The sequence below is a fragment of the Rissa tridactyla genome, chromosome 8 (genome assembly GCF_028500815.1).
Source record: "Rissa tridactyla isolate bRisTri1 chromosome 8, bRisTri1.patW.cur.20221130, whole genome shotgun sequence".
NCBI lineage: Eukaryota > Metazoa > Chordata > Aves > Charadriiformes > Laridae > Rissa > Rissa tridactyla.
In genome coordinates, this window is record NC_071473.1 from 39,877,726 (window position 1) to 39,900,546 (window position 22,821).

Below are 22,821 nucleotides of genomic sequence, written 5' to 3' on the forward strand. Positions count from 1 at the left end.
CCTGTCTGCAGTGACACTTGTAGTCATCACTGTTTTAAAATTAACGTATGTGATAGCCAAGATTAAGTCTTAAAAGCCATGCAAGTAGACTTTTACTAGATGATTGTGGAATGCCTTAAAGCTCTGACAGTTCCCGTCAGTGGTTGTGCTCTCATTCAAGCCTCAGTACAAGGTGCTGTAATGTTGTAATGACAGGTTAGCAATAGACTGATGGAAATATTGCAAGATAAAGAGTAGCTTGCATGCTAACATAGTTCTCGGACCAAGGGTTGAATATTGGAAGTGTTTAAAATCTTAATTGATTTTTTAAATTTTGAAAATTAATCTATTTTAGAGATGCAAAATATTCCCTAAGTATGTGATTTCTCCGTAGTACGCGTAGTAATACAAGAAATGGGATTTGTGAAAACACGTGATGAAGATGAAACAGCTAATCTTATATGGAGTGATTCTGCTGTGCAACAAGAAAAGATCGCTGAACTTCGGAACTATCAGGTAGAGTGGTAGTTAAGATTTCTCACCGGTTTCAGTAAACTGCCTCACTCTGAAATGGTCAGTAATGTGTCACTTGTGGTCAGTTACATTTGTATGGGGAGAAAAAAACCCACAAAACACCACCACCAACCAGACTGTGCTAAGGCTATACTACTACATGTTTTAAAATCCTACTCTTTTCCAGAGCTATTTGTTCATACCACTTGGAATGTGGTGTTTAAATATTTGGGGCTGTTCTTTCATGCTTTTGTCTGCCAGTTTGGGTGTTGTGAATGATCAGAGTTTGAAAGAAGATGCAGAACATCATTTATCAGTTGCTCATAAGCTTTTAAGCACTAAGTTAACAAGCAGAGCTCTCCACAGTTTCTGTGAATAAATAATTCCTTTCTTTACCATTACTTTGTGATAGCATTCTTTGTTCCTAGATAGCTTTGTGAGTACGAGTGTGATAGTCTCCTTTCATGTCTGAAATGGAATCAGTGGGCATACTCATGTTGGTGGAGGAGAATACAACTTACAGCATCTTTAGTATTGCTAAGAATACATAGTATAATGTAAGATATTATCTTAAATCATTTATATGTTACCCTAATTATGTTTGCCTGATTATGCATTCGAACATATTAAATGATTATATTAGGTATGCCAGTAAAACTAAAAAGTACCAACTGACTTTCTTTTTTTCTTCTTCCTTAGAGAATCAACCATTTTCCAGGAATGGGAGAGATCTGCAGAAAGGATTTTCTGGCGAGAAACATGACTAAGTAATCTTTCTTTTACTATTAAGAAGTTTTTCAGCCATAGTATTTAATGCAGTACAACATTGAATTATTGCTTGTAACGTTTGTTTAATTTTACTAAGAGGCTATGAGAGGACCAAGAATAATTTCCAAAGTTTCTTAATAACTTTGGCTTTGGTCCTGGATGTGTAGCAGTAGAGTGGGCCACTGTATCTCTCCAGTTGACTCCAGTGGAATATGATGTGGATTCAGTTCTCTGTCTACGCATTGTAGAATGTAGGAGAGCCTTAAATTATTGTGTAATACACTTAATACATAATACACCCAGGCATTATATCCTGTAATGGTAGAACAGAAAAAATAACTAGTACGTGGATGGATATTATTTGTTTAAAATAATTAATGACTATGTTTTTGTGTATATCAACCTTAAAAAATGGGAAGCATTTTACTGTTTATCTAAGAAATGTCAGAGAGGCTCGTTTGTCTAATTATAAATTCTCCTCACTCTAGTGGAATAACTGGGTTCTGAGGAGTTATCCTAGCTGAGAAATCTGTGAGTAAGACCTGTAAGAAGACAATACTAAATAATGATTCAACAGTCTGGTAATAAGGAAAAGTTTAGGGATAAATGTGTGTGAATATTTTGATTCTTCTGATCTCAATTAGTTTAAAGAGCAATGTTTAATAGAGTTAATCTTTTGGCCCCCAACATTACCTACACTGCATTTCCTGTTACCAGAACAGAATTTGTTTTCATATATTAATGTGATTAATGTGATATCTCCTCTCTCTCTCTCTCTCTCTCTTTCTCCATTTCTTTTTCTGTGTTGTACCCGCAGCACATAGCATGTAGAATGTATTGTAACTATTATGATGCAAATATTACGTGCATTGCTATGGTGTCTCCATGTCCTACGTGTGGGGCCAGAACTCCCTTTTGTCAGTGCGTGCTACTCACGCACTTTCCACTGCCCCTTCCAGATTTAAACTCTAAGTAAAATCATAGAGATAGCACATGGAAGCAAACAGCTATTTGGAGAGGTCCTGGAAACAGTGGAACAACATTGGTCAGCGTGGTAGGGAGTGGTATCCCTGTGTATTGCGACAGTTCTGTGATTTTTTTAAATAAACGTGCAAAATGGACAAAAGGCACACATTGTTTTCAAATACAGTCTGATTATATCTCTCTCAAGCTATTGAATTCTGAGTTTGAAACAGTTTAAAGGTACTTGATGCAGAGATTTCACATCCTATAGATAAGATGGGAATAATTTCTCTGATACAGTAACTCTGGGTCAGACATATCTATGTTGCGACTTCACTTAATATCACTAGATATAGCAGGGTTTTAATCAGCCTGTTTTTCACAGCCTCACAATTCAATACGTAGTGTTCATAATTTATAAAAATAAAAATTATATGTGTTGAGACTGCTTGTGAAATAGGCATATGTATGTGAAATCACAAGTCATTTGGGATACATGGTTGGGCAGGCTCTTGTCTGTAGAGTGGAGGATTTTGTTCCATACAGCTGCTGTTCTTCGTCTTAAAAGTTATTTGAACAAGATAGTGCAGAAACACTAATTCTATTTTCTTGGTTTTTTGCTGCATGCAGCCTTTTCTATTCGTGGTACTGACTCGTACAGAATAGCTGTGGGTTTTATACCATTGAGAGTTCATGAAACAACTGCTGAGAATTGGTGGAGAAGAGACTCTTCTTTTTCTTTTACTTCCACCTTTGTTGTTGTGCTGATCTTGCCCTTCCTTTTTATGCAAGCTGTTGGGAATGAAGCGCAAAAAAAATCTTTGGACTCTGAGAGGCAAATGCTCTTCAGGAGGAATTGCACTTCAGGAATTCCTCTTACAGCAATATCCAGGCACTCTGGATCACAGGACAATGTGGTTTTCACATGCAGAAGGGTGGAATGGAGCGTCATATGATATGAAAGAAGACAACCCAGCACAGAAAGTCTAGGGACACAGAGTAAACGAAGAGATAGAAGCAGGAATGTAATTGAGAACAAAAGGAGACACAAGTATCATTTTCAAGGGGAATAATCAGAACACAGAAAAGAGACAAAAAGAGACAAAAAAAAAAAAAAAAGACGTGCCATTGCAGGGCCAACTAGATCTTAATTTCTGTAAATGGTCTCTTAGATGAGACCTCCTCATGTTAAGGGTAAGTGTGGTTACAGAATGAATACAATAAGTGGGAGAGAAGGTGTACGGAATGAATGGGAAGGGGAACGTACCCATGTGTGAGATGGTATTTCTTGCTGCACCATTGTTGTTTATGTTAAAAGGTTTGTGAACTGATCATGGACCAAGAATTGTTCTCATCTATACGTACCCCCTAACCTCCTTTCATACTTGAAAAGTCAGAGGATCTTGAAACCTAGGCAGCGGAACCTGCATTATTAGACTGAGAAGTCATGTCTTTAGTTACCTACGTTTTCTTCAACACCTTTTATTCTTTGGCACAGAAAGCACTCTGAAAAACAAGAGCACAGTCTGACCACATCTGTTTAGCTAAAATAGCACTCAGAAGAGCAATAATTTGCTGTTTAATTCTCAGATCTCCTGGTAAGGACTGCAAAGGCTAAAGGATAGAACAGCACAGTGAAAAAGTGGTTACCCACAGTAGTGGATAGCAGATGTGCTGGAAAACAGGGCTATTGTAATGGAATAGGCCTTGATTCTGCAAGCTACTTCATGGTGATCCTAAGCTATTTCTGAATAGGGCCAAGCAGGGAAAGAACAGAGCTGAATTCTTTTGTTGAAAGTTTTCGTGAGCACTAGAACTTGTAAACACTGCTTAAGTATTCTGCTTCATATTATTAAGTGTTTGTAGTCTACCCAGTTATGCATAAGATAGAGAAAGGCATGTAGAACTGATGTACTTGGCATCACAAAGTAATATTTATATATCTAGAATACCATTCATTGAGTAGGGAGTATGTGTATTGAAACTGTGAGTAAGTTAAATAGCAAGTCTCTATCATGTAGCACTTCAGGATGCATATGGTAAATCATTTGGAGAGGGATGGAAAATAACACAGAAATTGCTTTTTGCCTAAAAATGATATAATTTCTGCCTAGATATGCTATTCAGTTAGCGAGGTAATAACATCTGTAAATATATAGTGGATGGAATGCTGTTTAAAAATTTGCATGAATTACGAATTATAATATCTATTTATGTTTTTTAAGACTGATTATGAATATTTGGTGGCTTTCATCAAACCAGATTTGTAAAAATAATAGCTGCAATGAAGCTGCGGAAGCACTGAACCTCATGCAGTACTTCAAGACTACTATAGCTATTGTGGTTTCTGCAGAGTGTTTGTTGAGTAGTTGGCTAAACAATTTGGTGACAGCGTATCTATTATACCAGTAGGGCTTGGCTACGGTCCTAGCCTTACAGATGTGGGTGGCAGCTCTGTTTTTTCCATTAGTATTTGAGCTACTTAAAGAAAAAGTCTCTTATGCTGCATCAGGAGTATTATGTAGGCTCATAGTAGAAATGAAAAATTGAAATGATATTGTAAGTCTCTTTTACATTTAAGTTATCCTCATGCTATTACTTTTCTTTGCAAAAGGAGAAGTATACCTAAGTCTGTAATCAATTAAAAAGTATTAGAATTCATCATAGTGTGATTTTTAAAAAAATCAAAGTTGGGAAACTTCCTATGTCACTTAATTCTTTCAGCCAGTCACCTTCTGTTGGTCTGGGGTAATTTGTATTTTAGAAGTGTCCACCCTAATTTACAGAGTAGTTTTGAGTTACCCGAACTAATTTCATACGAGGTTATGAATGAAGTTTCAGGTATTCTGATTCCTGAAACAAGCTAGCTGCACCAGTATTTAACTCAGCAAAGACTAAATTTAGTCTGCTGGGAACTGTGGTATACCAGTCTGCATAGTACCACCAAGTCCACATTGCTCCTACAACTTGGCTGTTAACCACTATTAAAGCTACTTTGTTTAAAGCTAACCCATGTGTATCTAGCGCATACTGCCAGTCTGGTGTGAGTATAATCTTCTTGTCTGCCAGATACACAGCTTTGGGTGATGGAAACTTCTACTGACTGAATTTTCTACCATTTTTCTTCTTCTATTTGTCTTTTCTGCACAGGCAACAGAGCTATAAAATGAAATATGTTCACTACCTCAGCTGCCACAGCTATTAAAGCAGAGAGATCAAGACCTTGCCGCATCCTTTAACCAGATTCAGTTTTGGAGATTGTTCCCTACGATGTCTTAACCTTGTATTTGGTTTTGCTCTACTATTGCAGAATGATCAAGAGTCAGCCTCAGGAGTATAGTTTTATTCCTCGAACATGGATCTTCCCTGCAGAATACACACAGTTTCAGAACTATGTAAAAGAACTGAAGAAGAAACGTAGACAGAAAACATTCATAGTCAAACCAGCTAACGGTGCAATGGGACATGGGTAAGTTGTGCGTTAACTTCAGTCTTCTTACCCATTAAAGGTGAAATTCAGTGCCATTTACAACATTAACAGAAGCTGTGTATTAGTAAGAAGATTGTATTTCAAGTTGTATGGGGCATAAATGGCAGAGTTTTGGTGGCTGGGGGCTGCAGGGGTGTCATGTGTAGAGGAGGTCAGGATCTTCCAGAGCTCTGAGACCAGCCCGGCCACCCTATTGCATGCCAAAACTGCAGCCAGTCAGAGAAGCACAAACATATTTAAGCGGCAGCCACAAAGTGTAGGAGAAACAGAGGCGATGTTGTTGGGGATGTGGCTGGAGGTGCACTCTTGGAAGGAAGTGACACCCATGCCGGAGAAGGGACAGCCCTGAAGAGACTGTGACCTGCAGTTGAGTTGAAACAGTTTTGTGACAGGGCTGCACAGTAAAAACAATGAGATAAATATTGCAATTTCATTCTTCACTCTGTTCTTGTTTTTTAGATATTTCAATTTTAGCTTTTATTGCTTTTAATATCAATTTGGATTATACAGTATAGTAAAGCTCTTAGTTATTAAAAATATATCAGAATTACTGTAAAGGTAAGGCCACCAAACTTCTCCATTTCCTTAATTTTCATTCATCTTGATAAGGCCAAGGATAAGCTGAAGGGAGAGGTAGCAGCATAATTCAGAGAAATGTCTGGAAAGTACTTCATTGTGTTCGACGTATTCAGCACGAGAACACTGAAATGTATCATAAATAATAGAGTAAGATTAAGGCAACAAAGCTATGAGAATTCGAGGTTAATAATTATATGCTGAAAATTAGCTATTACAGTTATTTAAAAGCCTGTGTGGTTAGGGACTGCCAGTTTATAGTCTGTGTATAAACCATTTTTCATTCGGATGTGGCAAAACTGGAATACAGAAATACTGAGCTTAATCTATGCCATCCTTAGTCGTACCGATCAGTGTCCTGCTTTGCAAACGTCATCGCTGAGTCAGGTTAGCACTGAAAGTTCCTTACAATGTGTACCTCGGGCAGAAGTTGTGACAAAGACTGGAAGCCTATTTTTACTGCTGCATGGGGTGTAATCACAGAACCTGGAAACTGGTCGTTCTGCCAAGCAATTTCGAAGTGTAGAGGGAACCCATTATTACAAATCGTTGAATCAAAGGAAGCAGAAAGTTATTTTGAAATGGCTCATTTCATCCAGTGAAGCACCATAAAGAACAGGAAACCAAAAGCCATGCAGCACTTTTTCTCTACCATACAAATCAGATATGTAAGTCTCTCTCTCCAGGTAGACTTTAGCCTGGCTACCTGGCTGGGTGACCATGAAAATCTATTATGAAGAGTAATGTCGAAGTTCCATGTTTTCAAAAGAACTTTTGTTTTTACCAGGATCTCTTTAATAAGAAATGGAGAAAAGTTACAAGCTCAGGATCACTTGATTGTTCAGGAATATCTTGACAAGCCATTTCTTATGGAAGGCTACAAGTTTGATTTACGTGTGTATATTCTTGTAACCTCCTGTGATCCATTAAAAGTATTTTTATATCATGATGGACTGGTGAGAATGGGCACAGAAAAGTACCATCCCCCCAGTGACTCAAATTTGGTAAGTTGAAGTTTATTCCAATTTATTGCTTATGCATGTAGACTTTTACCTGTGTTGTGTTTGGAGGAGGTAAAATAAAGTAAGTTGTGACATGAGATTTAATTTGGTATTCATCTGGCTGAACTTCTGCATTGTTATTGAAGAGAAAAAAATTAAAATGAAAGATATTTAACTCATGCTTTTCTATCAAAATCACAAGTATAGCCACGTTATTGCTTATGTATAAAAATTTTATATAACTTTGCATGTATGCATGCTAAATAGTTTAAATATTTCCTAAAAGAAAGCAATAGATGTCAATTACTGACGTTCAACTCAGAAAAAATGAAGTAAAGCAAATCACATCAAAAACAGTTACATTGCTTTTAGATTTATCTGAGACTAAGTTTTGGTTAGGTGGAAGAGGTAAGGTTTCTCTCCTGCTAGATCCTTGTTTAACGTCCCTGAAATTTAGAGCTTCTGCTGAGGATCCTGCAATGTTTCAGCCATTGTCTTGGGAACCTATGCAGAAAACAGAGAAGCAGCAATACAAAGACCAGCGCGTGAGAGTGGTCACTGCAATCCCTGAATGCGAGGGAATCTGCTGGTGGTGCTGTTTGTCAGTGACTGCTTCAGCAGGGAAAGGAGTATGTACTTTACAACTTTAGGATGATGCAGCAGGGCTGCCTAGAAACTTGCAGAGAAACAAGAAATGGTAAGGGACGTGGTAACGCTTTTGGACTCTTTAAATCCTCCTGTTCACTGTATAGCATCTTCCCCTCTCGAGAGGTATAACCCCTCTCTTCTGGCACAGACCAAAATGCAGATGTCTGTTAAGAAAGAACTAGGTTTGAAGCATTGAAAGGCATCAGTAGATTTGAGTTTCTCATACCTAACTGTACTCCATTACTACCATGTCTTTCCTTTTCCGTACCACATACTTTTAGAGCTGCTTCAGTGTAATTATGCAATAGACAACGCATGGAGAGCTTTTTTCCCTACTTGTCACTTAAAATCGTGACTGTCTCTTAGTGCTCCTTTGAAGAATGCAGGTATAATTTGGAGCCCAGTACAAATGGTATAACTGGAAGAGTTCCAATATTATATTTGGAATAGTTTGCTTTTAATATTTTTCTATTCTTACTAATCTCAGCATTAGCAGCACTGAAATATGCTCTGAGTGGATAAACAGAACAGGCAGTTGTTTCTGTGTTCTCACAACTGTTCATGTTGCAGTTTGTCTATTGTATGAAATAACCTGGCTTATCACTGATGACTTCTTTGGATGACATTGTTCACAGTGACATTGTTCCAGATAACTTCAGACTGAAGATTAGTTAAGATGTTTAACAAATGTTCTAAAAACACTTCTGTTTTTTGTAGTCTGAAAAATAATTGCTTTTGTCTGAAATAATTTGAATGTCATGGAAAGATGACATTTATAATGACTCAACAACAATATGTTTCAGAATGATTCTCAAAGCAGTAATTGGAAGCTATGGGAGAAATTAATTACTTGTAGTGCTAATACAATATATTGCTAACTAGCCTGCAATTAAGTTGCTTGTTTTTGTTAATTTCGTTAAGTGGGTTTTTTTAAATGTAAGTGCAGTGTGATAAATGGCAGCAGAAGGCTTGTGTTATCTATTGGCTATCTTATCAAAAAGGAATTGGAACAGAAGGCTTGTGGTCAGCTAGAACATCAGCTATACTCAAGCGAACAATCAAACATGACAGAGAACTTGCTGTGATGAGGACGGTCATTATGGTAGTGTAGGTGGAAAGCTGAGTTAATATCTGTACTGGGAGATAATGTAAACATATAAATCATAATTTATAAATTAGCCTTGGAAAGGTAATTTTTTTTTTTTTTAAATGCAACTGATAACATGAATCTGCTGCTGGTGACATATTGCTCCATAAAGGAACTAGAGCACTCGCTCATCTATGCAATGTATATCTTGAAATTTACCTCCCTCTGAGGTATGGCTACCAGCCAGTTGAAAATGAGCAATTTTGGCAGATATCAACATGGCAGATGAGTTTATATGTAAAAGATATTTTAAAGTATCACCATCATGAGAACATTTCTCATAAATAAACTACAGTGAAAACTGAAATGTGGGATTGTCTATGAAGCAGATGCCAGAATGTTTTTTAGCACTTTTAAAGTAGCACTTCAGATACCATCTTTATTGTTTGCTTCTTGTGGAATGTAATTATTCTGTAAGTTATGATAATTGCGCTTCACTTTTTCAGATAGTTGTTTACATGCAGACCTGTAAAAATGGCAGCTATATTGCCTAAGCAGATGTTGAGTGGTTAGTCGGTTGACTGCAGCTGGCTTAAATCCGAGCACAGGTTTTGTTATAAGAAGGCTAAAACATTTAGTAGATGAAATCTCCAAGATTCAGAAATGCTAAATCTGCACATAGTGTTATTTGCTAATGTGAACTGTTTGTGAACTGTCATTATTGATTTAACGTATTTTTTTTCTTGCAGTTATTTTGAATTGACCATTCTAGAGTTGTATTTAAGGTCTTTTTAATGTCTTTTCTCCCTTTTTTTAGAGTCAGTTGTATATGCATCTGACTAACTACTCTGTCAATAAACATAATGAACACTTTGAACGGGATGAAACGGAAGACAAAGGAAGCAAACGCTCCATAAAATGGTTTACTGAGTTTCTAGAAACAAATAATCTTGATGTCTCCAAATTCTGGAGTGATATTTCAGTAAGATAAAACTAATACACTTTTCCTTGTTTTATGTATGTATATTCTTAAAAAATCAATTGCTTCTGCCATCCACTTTACTGGAATCCAGAGTGATTTTTGAAACTTTATTTATCCAAATTCTCAGTGATGCATGCTACAAAGGACATACTATAAATGATGATTATGGTTTTTAAAAGGCTAAATTCAGAGTTTGATTATAAATTTAATGTTAAAATTTTTCTGAGGGACAAAAGCCCTTTCAAACTGCAATTCATGTAATTAACGTGATACAAAGGAACCATGCCATTTAAATTCTTGGAGACTTTTCTAGAATATAAAGTGAATTTTATGTGTGAATATTTACAAAATTGTAGTCAGCGTTGCGTGTATCGGTGGACTGGAACCTGTGCCGTTGAAGTCCAGTGATAATGTTACAGGTATCTTTAGGTGAGGAATAGGCCTAAGATTGTTAGAGCTTAGGCCTCATCTGTACATATGATTCTGAGAATGTTTATTGAAAATTATATTGCAAAATGATATGGGTGAAGATTTGCTATACTGTACTTTGTTCCCAATATACATTTAGCATTTTAGTTATTACATATCTAAAGGTATGTATGTACTATCGAAAGTAGAACAATATTCTCCAGAGTTATATAAGAAACCATATATGTTACTCCATAGGAATAGTTTATTTATTATAGACCATTTATTTGGTATTTTAAATCTTTTTAGTAGATACTTTAATGACATGTAAAAGATTAAAGTATGAAACACACTAGTTCAACATATACTGGTATCTTCTCTCCTGATGAATTTTTCTGAAAAAAATCCCTACAGGAGTTAGTAGTGAAGACTCTCATAGTTGCAGAGCCACATGTTCTTCATGCTTATCGCATGTGCAGGCCAGGGCAAGCACCTGGAAGTGACAGTGTCTGCTTTGAAGTCCTGGGATTTGATATTCTGCTGGACAGAAAACTAAAACCATGGCTCCTAGAGGTAAACCTCTTTAAACAAACGTAAATTTTTAAGAGTAAAGTTAACTAAGCCCCCTGGTGAAAATGTATCTATGTAAGAAAGCTTACAATGAAAATCGGTGCATTGCAGGAAGTACTGTTGTTGAGTACATAGATGGTGCTTTTTCTGCAGCGTCCATATGGAAACACTGACTTGCAGTGATGTTTGGAGACTCTGGTAAAGGTAATTGTCTTCCTGGAGGAGTGCAGCATTTCATATGTTTTCGAAAGTTTTAATGAAAAATGTGATGTTGTGATGTTAATCCAGTCATTATTGTAGCTGAAGGACCTTGTTTATAGCAATTGGATGCTACGTAGTTTTCCTTCATGAGTATGGCTCTGTTATATGGTTCTGGCAACTTTTGTGATTGTATGGTCTTAATTTTCTTTTTTGGGGGGATATGTGTTCTTTTCCTCTCCTGTGGGTTTTAAAAGCACCCACACAAAGAGAGGAAACTAATTCAGAGTACATGAAATGCTGTCAAACAATTGGCCTGAATGGACTGGAAGAAATGTTTTTCCTCTGACTGGTTACTGGTTACAGTTAAGCTTAAGTGGTTACTGGTTACAGTTAAGCTTAAGTGGTGCTTGAACACATTTTCAGACAGGAATGTTTGAGGTTTGTCTATTGTGTTTCTTTAATTACACTATTACTAATATATGCATGGGCTTCACTCGTCTTTTTTCAGATTGTCTTATATCATTATGCTAACTGGTTGGGAGGCTGTACAGCTGGAGTTAAAAAGCAAAATGTATTAAAAAATCTGTTTGGCTACTGATGAGCAAAATGTACACAATTAATTTACTAAATTATAACCTTGTTCTCAGACCATTAATACTGTCAACAGTTGCTTTGTTGCGCTTATTTCTCTCAGGGGTTCGGTATAATTTTAATTACAAAAGCACAAATTCCGTCACTGTTGCCATGCCAGACATAGGCATATTTGCTGGCTTTGATGTGCTAGCCAAAAGCAGCACATGACATGAACTTAGTCTGTACTGCATTGACATCTCTTTATCGATCAAAGCCTACCATCCCTTTGATTTAGCTCTACGCTTCCAGATTATCTTCTATAGGTTGCCAGTAGCTTGCACATAAGTGTATGGAGTTGTTTAAGTACAGACTGAAGTTGGTCTGTGTATGCATTTCATCCAGCCGTGAAGCAAATGGTGACAGACCTCTGCTGTGAGAGATGGTGAATCAGCCTGGGTAGTGAATCCGCTGAAGGACACCCCTCTGTCTCTGTGGATGTTTACACGCAGTATGGAGATTTTAGGGGGTTCGATTCATCATTTATGATAAGGGTCTCAGAGAAGAGAATCATACTATCCCAGACTCCTTGTTTGTGAAGGAGGGATCTCATAAAGTAGTAAATGCTGCTCTGGTATTTTGTGTTGCTGGAGAATACTTGAGTTGTATGCCTCGTTATGATTTCTTTAAATACAGAAGTCTAATTATTTCCTCTTCTGCTTTTGGTGATACAGGTATCCTTGAACTTATTTTGCCAGATATTGAACTAAACTAACAGAAATGTCAAACTTCGAAACAGTAATTTAGTTTCTGTACTCATTTTTACTGTGCTTGTTCATGTTTTTTGCAGTGATCTCAAAACAAACACACAGTGTGTATATGTGTGCACACTGTATGTATACTGTATGTAGTGTAGTAAAGATAAAATATGCACTATACATAATTATATATATATATACAGCGAGTGTATATATGTATATCTATCTATAATTTTTTTTTCTTAAACTAGTTCAGGCTTCTTCCCTAGCTTACCACTCTTTTTCCACTATTTCCCTCTTGCCAAACCCCCCTTAGGGGAGTGAATCATTCTTTCTAACAGTGGTAACAAGTACTAATCACAAGGCTCCAGATGTTCCCAATGTTATGGGAAAATTGCCAAAATAGGATTAAGATGGTAAATCTAGTTTCATGTTTCCATAGCTCATGTAGTTTTTCTGTTATAAAGATAGCTTAATAAGCTATTATAAGAAATAAATTGTGCAACATTATAATGACCCTGCTTTCCTGAGATGACTTGTGTTTATATTGCCCTGATGCGATGTAGCTTTCCTGCTCCTTGATGCTACTGAACTTCCGGAACCTTCTACCGAAGTGAGGGCTGTGGGAAATGCGTGATTGCCATCTTGTGGCACCAAATGTCTCCGGCAAGCATCCGTGCAGCCCCAGCAGCCTCCATCCTTTCTGAGTAGCAACAACTACTTAGATCTCCCTTCTGCTCCCAGGAAATCCAGTTTTACTCTTTTTGTCTAAAACTTCCAAGCTAAATTAATTTATGTACATAGGAAAATCGTACACTTGAAGTTCTTGGATGGACTCCAGCATTGTTCAACCTTGTTATATCCAGTTGGGATCACAAAGTTGTGATCCTTGGAGATCCCATTTTAATAACTGCCTAAAGTGCAGGGTCTACCACTTCCCTTGTGATTTATGTGGGTGAGAGAAACTCACCTTATATACAGGTCCACAGATTTATTATTTAGTGTAAGTGAACTAGCAAATCTGTTCCAAACTTTGCTATCCATCCAGTTAAAAGGACTTTGGGCATCTTAGGCCAAAGTATCCAATTATTGCAAATTTCTATTAATAAAGTAGTTAAAGCTCACATATATAAGCTTTCTGGTATCTACTCCTTTCTCTTGTGTTATGCTTACCCTGCCTATGCCCCTGGAGATCCAAAGGCCGACAAGGGGCAGGAGAGGACTGCTTCTCCAAAAAAAAGGTGGGTAGGTGGTTATAGCAAGTTTTCAGTGTCTTGTGTTCTTCAGCAGGAAAAACACACTGTTGATGGTGAAGGTTTCTTCTTCATTGCTCTTAGCTTCACTTAGGGTTGTCTTTATTGCATTCCTGTAGTGAATACTACTTGGCCACTGTGATCAGTGTATATCTCAGAGTCTCTGGATTTTCAAGGCCTTTGCTATCATTGCTTGTAGCTTTCCGGGCCTTCATAGAATCCTGGTTTTGCCAACAATCTTCAAGATGTGCCTTTCTGATAAAATTACATGTTATATTAACACAACCTAGTAATGTATGTGTCCTGTTCTCAGGTCGTTGAACTCTAAATAATCGTCTCTCAGGAGGCAGATACATAGACAATGCTCTGGTAACCAGTTATGAATACCTATTGTGACAGTATCACTGGTGCGTTATCAAGATTACTTTACAATGCTGCTGTCTTACCGATTAGTCAGCAACAATATTTCTTGTCTGGAAACAAGGGATAGCCACATGAAAAATAAGGGACAGTACTTTCTTTTAAGGGATATTTTAAGGGAAAAGCAGTTTTCTTAAGGTAGTGCTTTTGCCCAAGACTTCTCAAGATTTCTCACCCATGATCACATTTGACAATGCAAGAAACTTTGTTCCATATAGCAAGTATTTAGCCCCGTGAGTAAAATTATATGCAGATATCAAACAGCTGAATATATAGGGTAATGGTATCTGCATTTTGTGTACTACTTAGATGACAGACATTTCCTATGTATCTCATTGCATTTCATTGGCATTTGAATTTTTCCTGTGATACCATTTTTCATAAAGCTGCTGCATAAATGTAATCTTTTTGTTTGAGATCAAGTTCTGCATCTCAATCAGCAACATGGCTTGTGGAAAATGACTGACCTTCAGCAAAACAAAACAGATTCAGTCACATCTCATCTCTCTCAAAGTGTCGAGCATGAGTCAACAACGTGTACTTACAGTGACGTTGGCTAACTGGACCTGCAGGTTGATGGCAATGATCTGTTTGGCACCTGTGAGGCCACATCTGGAATATTCTGTCCATTTTTATCCCTTAGAGTAAGGGAGAGACGTTGATGAACCATAGTGAATTCATCAGAAAGGTGCTAAGGTGCTTAGAGTGCTGGAGCGTATGTTGTATGAGGAAGACCTGGCTGAACTGGGTTTGCTTTGCCTGGAAAGGGAGGGTTTTGTGGGATCTAACTGCAGACCTGAAGTGGGCTTTGAGAGACATCGGAGTCAGGCTCTCCTCAGAGATGCACAGTGAAATGGCTGGAAGAATTCCGGAATCGTGCATAACAGCATGATGTGGAAAGGTTGCTTGAATGAAGAGAAAGAGAATAAGAGAAACAAGTATGAAAAAAAGCTTTCTCTGTGATCTTTTGGATTTCTTTTATTGTTTTGAAATAGGGAAATACATCCCTTGGTGATGCTCTGATAAATGCACATAGATAACTATGCAAAGCAAATGTGCTGTAAATTATTTCTCAAGGGGAAAAAGCTTAAACTTCATACAGAAAATTTAAGGTGAGATTCTCATCAGAAAAGCAACTGAACTGGCATTTTGGGCACGCAAATTTGTTATGCCCCTATGGTTTCCACACAGATTTAACCCCTTTGGGTTTTACTGTGAGGCTGGCCATTATTACTTTATAATTTAGAACTGTTAAAAAAAAAAAAAAAAAAAAGAATTCTGCCAGCTGCGTATTGTGTCAGCTTTCCACAAAGCACATGAATTATATTCAAACCGGTGGATGGAGAACATTTTGAGTAATTTGTCAGGTACAGACAGTCCTCTGTGATATTCAGATTGCTCTTAACAGTCACAAAAATTAAGAGGATTTAAAAGCATTCTGTTTGAAGGAAGTGTTCACCACCTTACATGATCAGGCACAGCTCTTGGGCTGCCATTTTGAGAGTATGTGTATTATACAAATATCTACTGGGGAGACCATGATGTTTTCTTTTCTCTGAACTGGTACGTTTCAAAATACATAACGACGTTGTAAATCAAATTTCAGCTTATTTAAAACACATAGAGAACCTGAGAGTTCATGTTGTTTCTTACTGAAGCACAGTCCAGCAACTTCTGATGTCAGGGTGAGCAGCCTCCACTGTTACTCTGTTGAGAAGAGCTCACTTCAGTGTCTCACTTAAGTTGTATGAAGTCCAAATAAGAATAGTATGAAAAGTAATAGTACAATAGTTACATTATTGTATAAAGTAGAATTGTTAACATTATGTCCAGAAATGAGTAGTTAATAACTTTAACAAAGGAATTCTGAGCTTTGTAAATATAAACTTTAAGCATGGGAAATTCCCATTCTTCTGCTTCCAAGAGTCTGTAAAAACATAATGAAAGCTGAAAATATATCTCTATTAAAGCGTTGGATTTTTCAAATATTCATTGATGTAACTAACACTTTTCTTAAAACCTCTATTGCCGCTTATTGTATGTTTGAAAAGGAACGCTTTCTTTGTAGGTTTGCAACAGAGAGCACCTCCTTTACTCATATTCTTTAGTAAAAACTGTACGTGTTTGACAAAGCACTTTTATATCAGTCAGTGAGGCAGTGTTAACAAAGGAGTGGTGCACAGGCGTTAATGATCAGTGAGGTGAGCACAGAGCGCCATTAATGCTGCCCTCCCATGGTCCTCGGCAAGGTCAGCATTTCAATTATGTGACGAGTGTATATATACATATGTATAAAAGAAAAGCTGCAAAAGCTCACTTCTCCCTTGACCCAAGCATTTAGTAATATTTAGAACCTTGCCAGCTACCATTAGGAAGAGCAACAGATGAGACTGTTCATCTAGCTCTTTGGTTCAATTCTTTCCTTCTTTTTAATTTTATTTACGTAGAACAAAGAAGACTTCCTTTCAGTTATTTTTGTGCTCAGGCAGTCTCTCCCTCTGTTATGTTGGAGAACCATTTTTAGGGCTCTTTCTCCTGCTGTCTGCTGGCTTTTTCTTCTATCTGACACTTGTACATGGGTTTTCTTTGCTCTCAAACAGTAGCAGTGAACCCACTAAGCAGACATGGCTTTAACTGGCTCAATATTTGTAGTAACTCCTACTCTTACCACTTTTCCAGTGAATAAAGAGTGAAAAATGCTGCAGTTTGGTTTAACGTATAATATGGTATTACTGTGGACAGTTGCCCAAAGAGCTGGTCTAGCAACTTGCCTCTATCCAGTGATCATGTCTATTGGGTGAGATGTTTCTTTTTGGATTAATGTCTCATTTACCATTTGAAGCAAACTGTAATTTTACACTAATTTTACCTGTAAAACTTCCTCACACAGGGACTTCCCAACGCTTGGTCTGGTGTGGAGAAGAGGGAAGTGATGTGAAGGCAGGACTAAGAGGGGGGCAGCACCAGTCCTTTCTGGCAGCCTGCAGTCACACTGGACTAGGTTAAATGTGAAACTGCACCTGTATGAGGCGGTTCTGTGGTGCTTAAACTGACGAATGTACCGGCTGTGAGATCTCTTCCCTCCTCCTGGCCTTTGTTAAAGGCATGCTCCTTTCCCTGTGATGGCACTGGTGCTTGTAGGATTCCTTCCTGAGATGATCAAGGACCAATGAGAAATAATTTTTGGTGAGGTTAATCTTTGTGTGGATCATTGGGATCAGCTTCTGCGCTCTCTGTGAACCCGAGTGGCAAGACAGTGAGGTAGGCAGAGTACGGCAGCTTGGATTCGTATTTGTTTAAACTGCCATGGAAAAAGAGCCTTCTGCTTAAGCTAAGAAAAAGGCGGTGAGCGCTCTCACAGTTTGTGAAGTCTAGAAATGAGTGATTAGAATGAACTTCATGATTGTCTCTAATCAAAGATCTGCTCAATGATAGCCACTAACAGCAATCCGTATAATAGGATTTTTATGGCTTATAAATTTCTTTGACTTTTTGAATTCTATTGTTAGCAATCTCAATCACTTTAATAAAGAATGAGATCCTTTCCAAAACATTAATGCTGTCCTACAGATTGAACAGAGATTAAATCCCTGTTATTGAAAGGATGTAATATGTTATTCAATTGATTTTAGGTTTATAAAGTCATTCATATAATCTCTCTTTATATTTGAACGGCCTTTTCAACAGGTATGTGTGACAGAGAGTAGAAAATTTCTTTTCCTACTCCATACTAATAGGCTGCAGCAGTGGGAGGTGAGAATATGTTCTTTGACTGTTTTGGTAAAGAGGTGAAATGCCAGGCTGAAATTTATCCCATGTCTTGGTGAAGAAGAAAATAGTGTATCTATCTTACATATTTACGGAGTTTAGTTTTTGTAAAATCAGAATCATTTGCAAATGTAACTGTGGATGGGAGCCTTCACAGGAGGTACTTCAACATAGGTTTCTTAATTTAAGCATTACAGATATGAGGTCTCTACTGACCAGTGTGTAATTATGAAATACATGGAGCTACACAACTGCTGTGCTTACAAGCAGTTTGTTTAATTGTATGTGCTATATTCAGTGAAATTTTAATTATGCAACTGAAGTTAAAGATTTCAGTTGGAGGAATTAAAAGCTTATGTGGACAATTCAGTTCTATAGCCATTGAGAAGTCAGAAAGTAAAGAAGCTAAAGTATCATTGCCAGTAAAGCAGATACTTGGGAGATAAAACTGTGATATTGTAAAAATAAGAGATGTGAGAAACACTATGTCCAGGAGTCTATATAGAGGAATACTTGTATTTGTTTATTAAGCAGTATTTCTTTTCTGTGCATTGTTGTATACAACAGGTTAGAAAATTTGAAGTTTTGAAGATAGTTTATCCAAAGAAACCTAATGCACGACAGTGCCGTAACTCCAGAATTAGTGTTATGAAATCTGTGATGACTAGATTCAACCAGTTAACTGCTAGTTGTAAGAGTAGTGCTGGTCATGGAAGGCATTCAGATAGATCAAGCATGTAGTTATTTTATTCCTTTGAGTGAAGTCCCAGGTAGTCTATAATATGAAGATGCTGCGAAGGAAAAATGTGTTAGTTACCTCTGAGCACAACTGAGTGGAGCCTTGAAAAGGTATTGTGTGGTGAGGCTGTGAAACGTTGTGCTAGCCAGTTTAGTCAGCTGTGCTCTTTGCAGGGAGTATATTATCTGTATGCTCTGGAGGTTAGGTTGTCTGCTGCATGGGGTTTTTTTCTGGCATCGAAGAGGGCTTTTATGTTCTAAAAATGTTATTTGTGGATTCAACCCTTTGTTTTGTGACTTAATTGTGATTTCTTGCAGATTTACCTCAAGAGTATGGGTGGTTTTGCACACCAGAGACTTAAGCAGTGGGTTCAGGTTATGAAGTTTTGGTAGCAATGCTGGATGAGGATATTACCCAGGACTGAGGCCACAGTAGGATTCAGATCTCAAACATTAGTCATGAATGGTATGCCAAAAAAATCGACGATGTAGGTGATACGGCAGTGCTCCAGTTTTCACTATGAGTGCCGTAGCTTTTAAATGACTGCATTAAAGTGACAGAAACCTTCATGTGGAGTGATTGCGTAATGTCTCATAATAGCATTTTGCTTCATAATAGCATTTCAAATGCCTTGTTACATCTTTCCTAACCTCACTTTAATTTTCTGCTTGATTAACACAGTCAATATGGTTTTGTTTGTTCAGAAGTGCCAGAGGTAGATTTTTGGCAAAATTCACTCTGTAGGAGAGAAACCGTTATTTAAATTATTTTACACTTTTCATAGTGTTAATTCTCACTGGTGCTCATATAAGTAACACATATTTATAAAATTTTTATTAATGCAGAATTTATGCCCAATATTATACTTCAAATTGTTGTAAATCTAGCAAGTACCTAAACTAAATATAAATACAACAGTGTGCACTTTTGTATGCTCTCAAGTTGGATGCTTCAATGCTCTGTGTGTGTCTGTGCATCCCTAGGAGTTCACTATTGGACCAACATAGCATTTTACATGTTCCAAATAAGTTGTCATATCTAGCTGCAGTCTCACTAGATTTAAGGATTTGTTATACATAAAAAAATTAGAAATTAATTTGTTGGAAGTTCTAATAAATATCTTTCTGTCTGTTCACCTGTTTTTAATGCATGCAAAACCATTATTTCAAAGTAGAATATCGGTAGTTTCTACATGTTGATATGGAGTAAAAAAAAGCAATACCATGGTACAGAGTATAATTTTGTTCAATACCTAACATTTCTCCAGAATAAAGGGGTGGGGCTTGATTTTATGTCTCTGTTTTCAGTCCAGTGAGCCTTTCGTGTATTGAGGTATTCGCTGGACTGAAGCATAGTGTTGCATATTGGATCTTCATGCATATGATTTTAAACATACATAGGTCCTTCCTGGATCAGACAGTATGATATCTCAAAATCAGAGTATTTCCAAACTTATTTCAGTTATCAGCTGAATTTAATCAATGCAGCTCTTGTTGACGTGTTTTGTTTAAACTTCATGTTGAAAATGAGATGCAATGTGTCTGTGGTCTTGTCAACTGCCAGTATTCTTTAATGGAACTTTGGAGAACTGGGTTGTAATCCTTGTGTTTGTTTCTCTGAATGTTTACATGTTTGCTTAGCTGCAAGTGGAACATTCACATTTTTAAAAAGAAAAAGTTAATAAATGTTTTTGCTATCACAGTACAGGAAAAAAAAATTTAGTCTTTGTGATGTGAGAGGAGATGAACAGGTCAGTCTAAGGGGGTTGGCCAATTAAATATTTGGAGGAAAGTCTTCCAAAAAAGAATATGTATACATGTTTTCGCTATTTCTGCTGGTTTTCTGTTATTTTTCTTTCAACATCAGATCTCATTGCCCACTTTGCTAGCCTGTGTGCAAAGCCAGCAAAGAAGCTGATTCTCGAAGCCAAAGGGTACCCTTCAGCAATAAGCATAAGTGGTGGGGCAGCTGGGACTCCGCAACAGGACAGGCGGTGGCTCATCAGCCAGAATAGTTCTGTCCCATTACTGTAGAGGTTCTAAGATGCTCTAATGTGTCTAAAGTGTTAAAACACAATTTTAATGAACCACTCTTGCCCTCTGCTTTGGACATACCGACTATCCCACATCTTATTTGCATGGGGCACAAGGTATTAGTTTTCCGTTCTGAAGCTCTTTAGTATCTGTCCCTTCTGTGACCAGCACTGCTCGTTCACTATCAATCGAGAGGATTCCTGCCTCTCATTAGAACCCGTTACTCATGTCTAAATTTTTGTACCAGCCTGGAAGGTGTTCCTAGAAGTGTTGATGCGGCTACTTCGTGATCCCTCCTCAAAGCTTTCCAAAAGCTGAAGTTCTTCTGCAGGGGCTCCAAAGCTTGGTGGTGGTTGGTTGAGACTCCTGGCTATAAAGTGTGTGGTTTAGTCTCAGTGATTCCCAGTTGCATTTCCCTTGTCCCTCTGTATTTATGGTGACAATGTTAATCTTTTATCTTGTACTTAGCTATAAGCTTTTTGTTACCGAGACTGTTAATTATTTTTTGTTTTCACACTACGTACTGATTTAATAACTTAGATCTCTAGGTGTTGCTGTAAAGTGTAGCTGAATAGTTATTTAAATATACATGAGAAGACCTTGAATTAGAGCCTCTTTCTGTCCTTATATAGTTGTTACTTTTTAAAGAAGTTTGAAGTTATTCAAAGTTGCTTTCAGACTGGGAACTAGAAAAGAGTTTAACTCTGCCTGTGCTGGACTACCGTAGCATGGCACATAGTCTGTTATAATGTGTTTAACAGCACTTTGCACGGCAAATTTTCTGGTTGCAGCACCCAAGGATAGATTAGACTGGATTCACAGTGCCAGTACTTGAACGGTGTTCATTGCAAGTGTCTGGATGACTTGGTGGTTGAAAGGTACATCTGGCTCCCAGTATCTGTGATATTCAATGCTCTATTTTTTTAAAAATATGAACAGAAATGAGCTTCTCAACATGTGTTCTCTTATTCTCTGCTACGCTTGAAAGAATGGTTTCTCCGAAGGCTATTACTGAGTCCAAGTAGCCTTCTCCTGAATACTGAATATAGTTACTACTATATATACTATATAGTTACTACTATATTCAGCTACTACTGAATATAGATTCTCAGTGAAGCTGAACATTCCTGAGTCTGCTGTATCTTGTTTTTTCAGATTAATCGTGCCCCAAGCTTTGGAACTGATCAAAAAATAGACTATGATGTAAAAAAAGGCGTTCTGCTAAATGCATTAAAGCTTCTCAACATACGGTAAACTTGTCCTCTTCAGTCTGCCTCTCTTTCTGTTGCTTTATTTTTTTATTATTTTTTTTTTAATTTCAACCAGACTAGGAGAAAATGAAGACTTTTTTTCCATCTTCATATTTTCAGAATGTAAATGTTTCCCTTGCTGTCAGTTTTGCTACTGAAATTAACCCAAATTTAATGTTTCTTCTTGTTCATGTGCTTGCAAAAAATGAGCGGTAATAGTAATTTTTGTACATTTTTTTTTTTTTTAATGATTTTTCAAACAGGTCTCAAAGTGGGGATGTAAGTGCAGTCATGGGCATGTGGCCATACAGGAAATTTGCTTTGGTGATAGTTCCATATATAGTCAAAAGCCATATTCCTCTACAGGAAAACTTTGTAGTTGGGATAGGTTGGAAAAAATCTACACTTCAGGAAAATAGATACAACCATGTTTGTACATTAAATTATAGTACAAAGTCATTACAGTACACCTTAAAGCATGAAAATATTGTAGCCATAAAAGTTAATATTTAAAAAAATTCATAATGAATGTGTCAATTCTAATTTTATATCATAAACTGCACATGACTGATGGGAAAATACAGATGATATACTTGCACTGTCAGCTGCATTGGATTGACATATCTTAATATCATCTGTGTTTCAGGACAAGTGATAAAAGGAGAAATCTAGCTCAACAGAAGGCTGAGGCTCAAAAAAGACTCTATGGTCAAGGTTCAATGAAAAAACTGTTGCCAGGTTCCTCAGAGTGGGAGAAGCAGCGCCACACACTGGAAAGGAGAAAAGAAGAACTGGTAGGAAGGAAAAAATGTGCTGTTTCTTGCCCATGGCTTATGCTCTCTTT

The 22,821-nt window shown here is 37.3% G+C and overlaps 1 protein-coding gene across 10 annotated transcripts in view; it reads left to right on the plus strand.

The window, feature by feature from the left end:
* Window positions 1-22,821, plus strand: part of TTLL7 (tubulin tyrosine ligase like 7) — a 74,638-nt gene that overhangs the window by 21,440 nt on the left and 30,377 nt on the right. For all 10 annotated transcript variants that reach the window (XR_008468215.1, XM_054212874.1, XM_054212872.1 and 7 more), the window contains 8 exons: window positions 374-495; window positions 1,192-1,259; window positions 5,534-5,692; window positions 7,077-7,293; window positions 9,843-10,007; window positions 10,830-10,988; window positions 21,883-21,977; window positions 22,624-22,771. Coding sequence is in view for 9 of the 10 variants with exons in the window: in XM_054212874.1 (XP_054068849.1) it covers window positions 374-495; window positions 1,192-1,259; window positions 5,534-5,692; window positions 7,077-7,293; window positions 9,843-10,007; window positions 10,830-10,988; window positions 21,883-21,977; window positions 22,624-22,771 (1,133 nt within the window). In the remaining variant the exon portion in view is untranslated. The remainder of the gene's footprint in view (window positions 1-373; window positions 496-1,191; window positions 1,260-5,533; window positions 5,693-7,076; window positions 7,294-9,842; window positions 10,008-10,829; window positions 10,989-21,882; window positions 21,978-22,623; window positions 22,772-22,821) is intronic.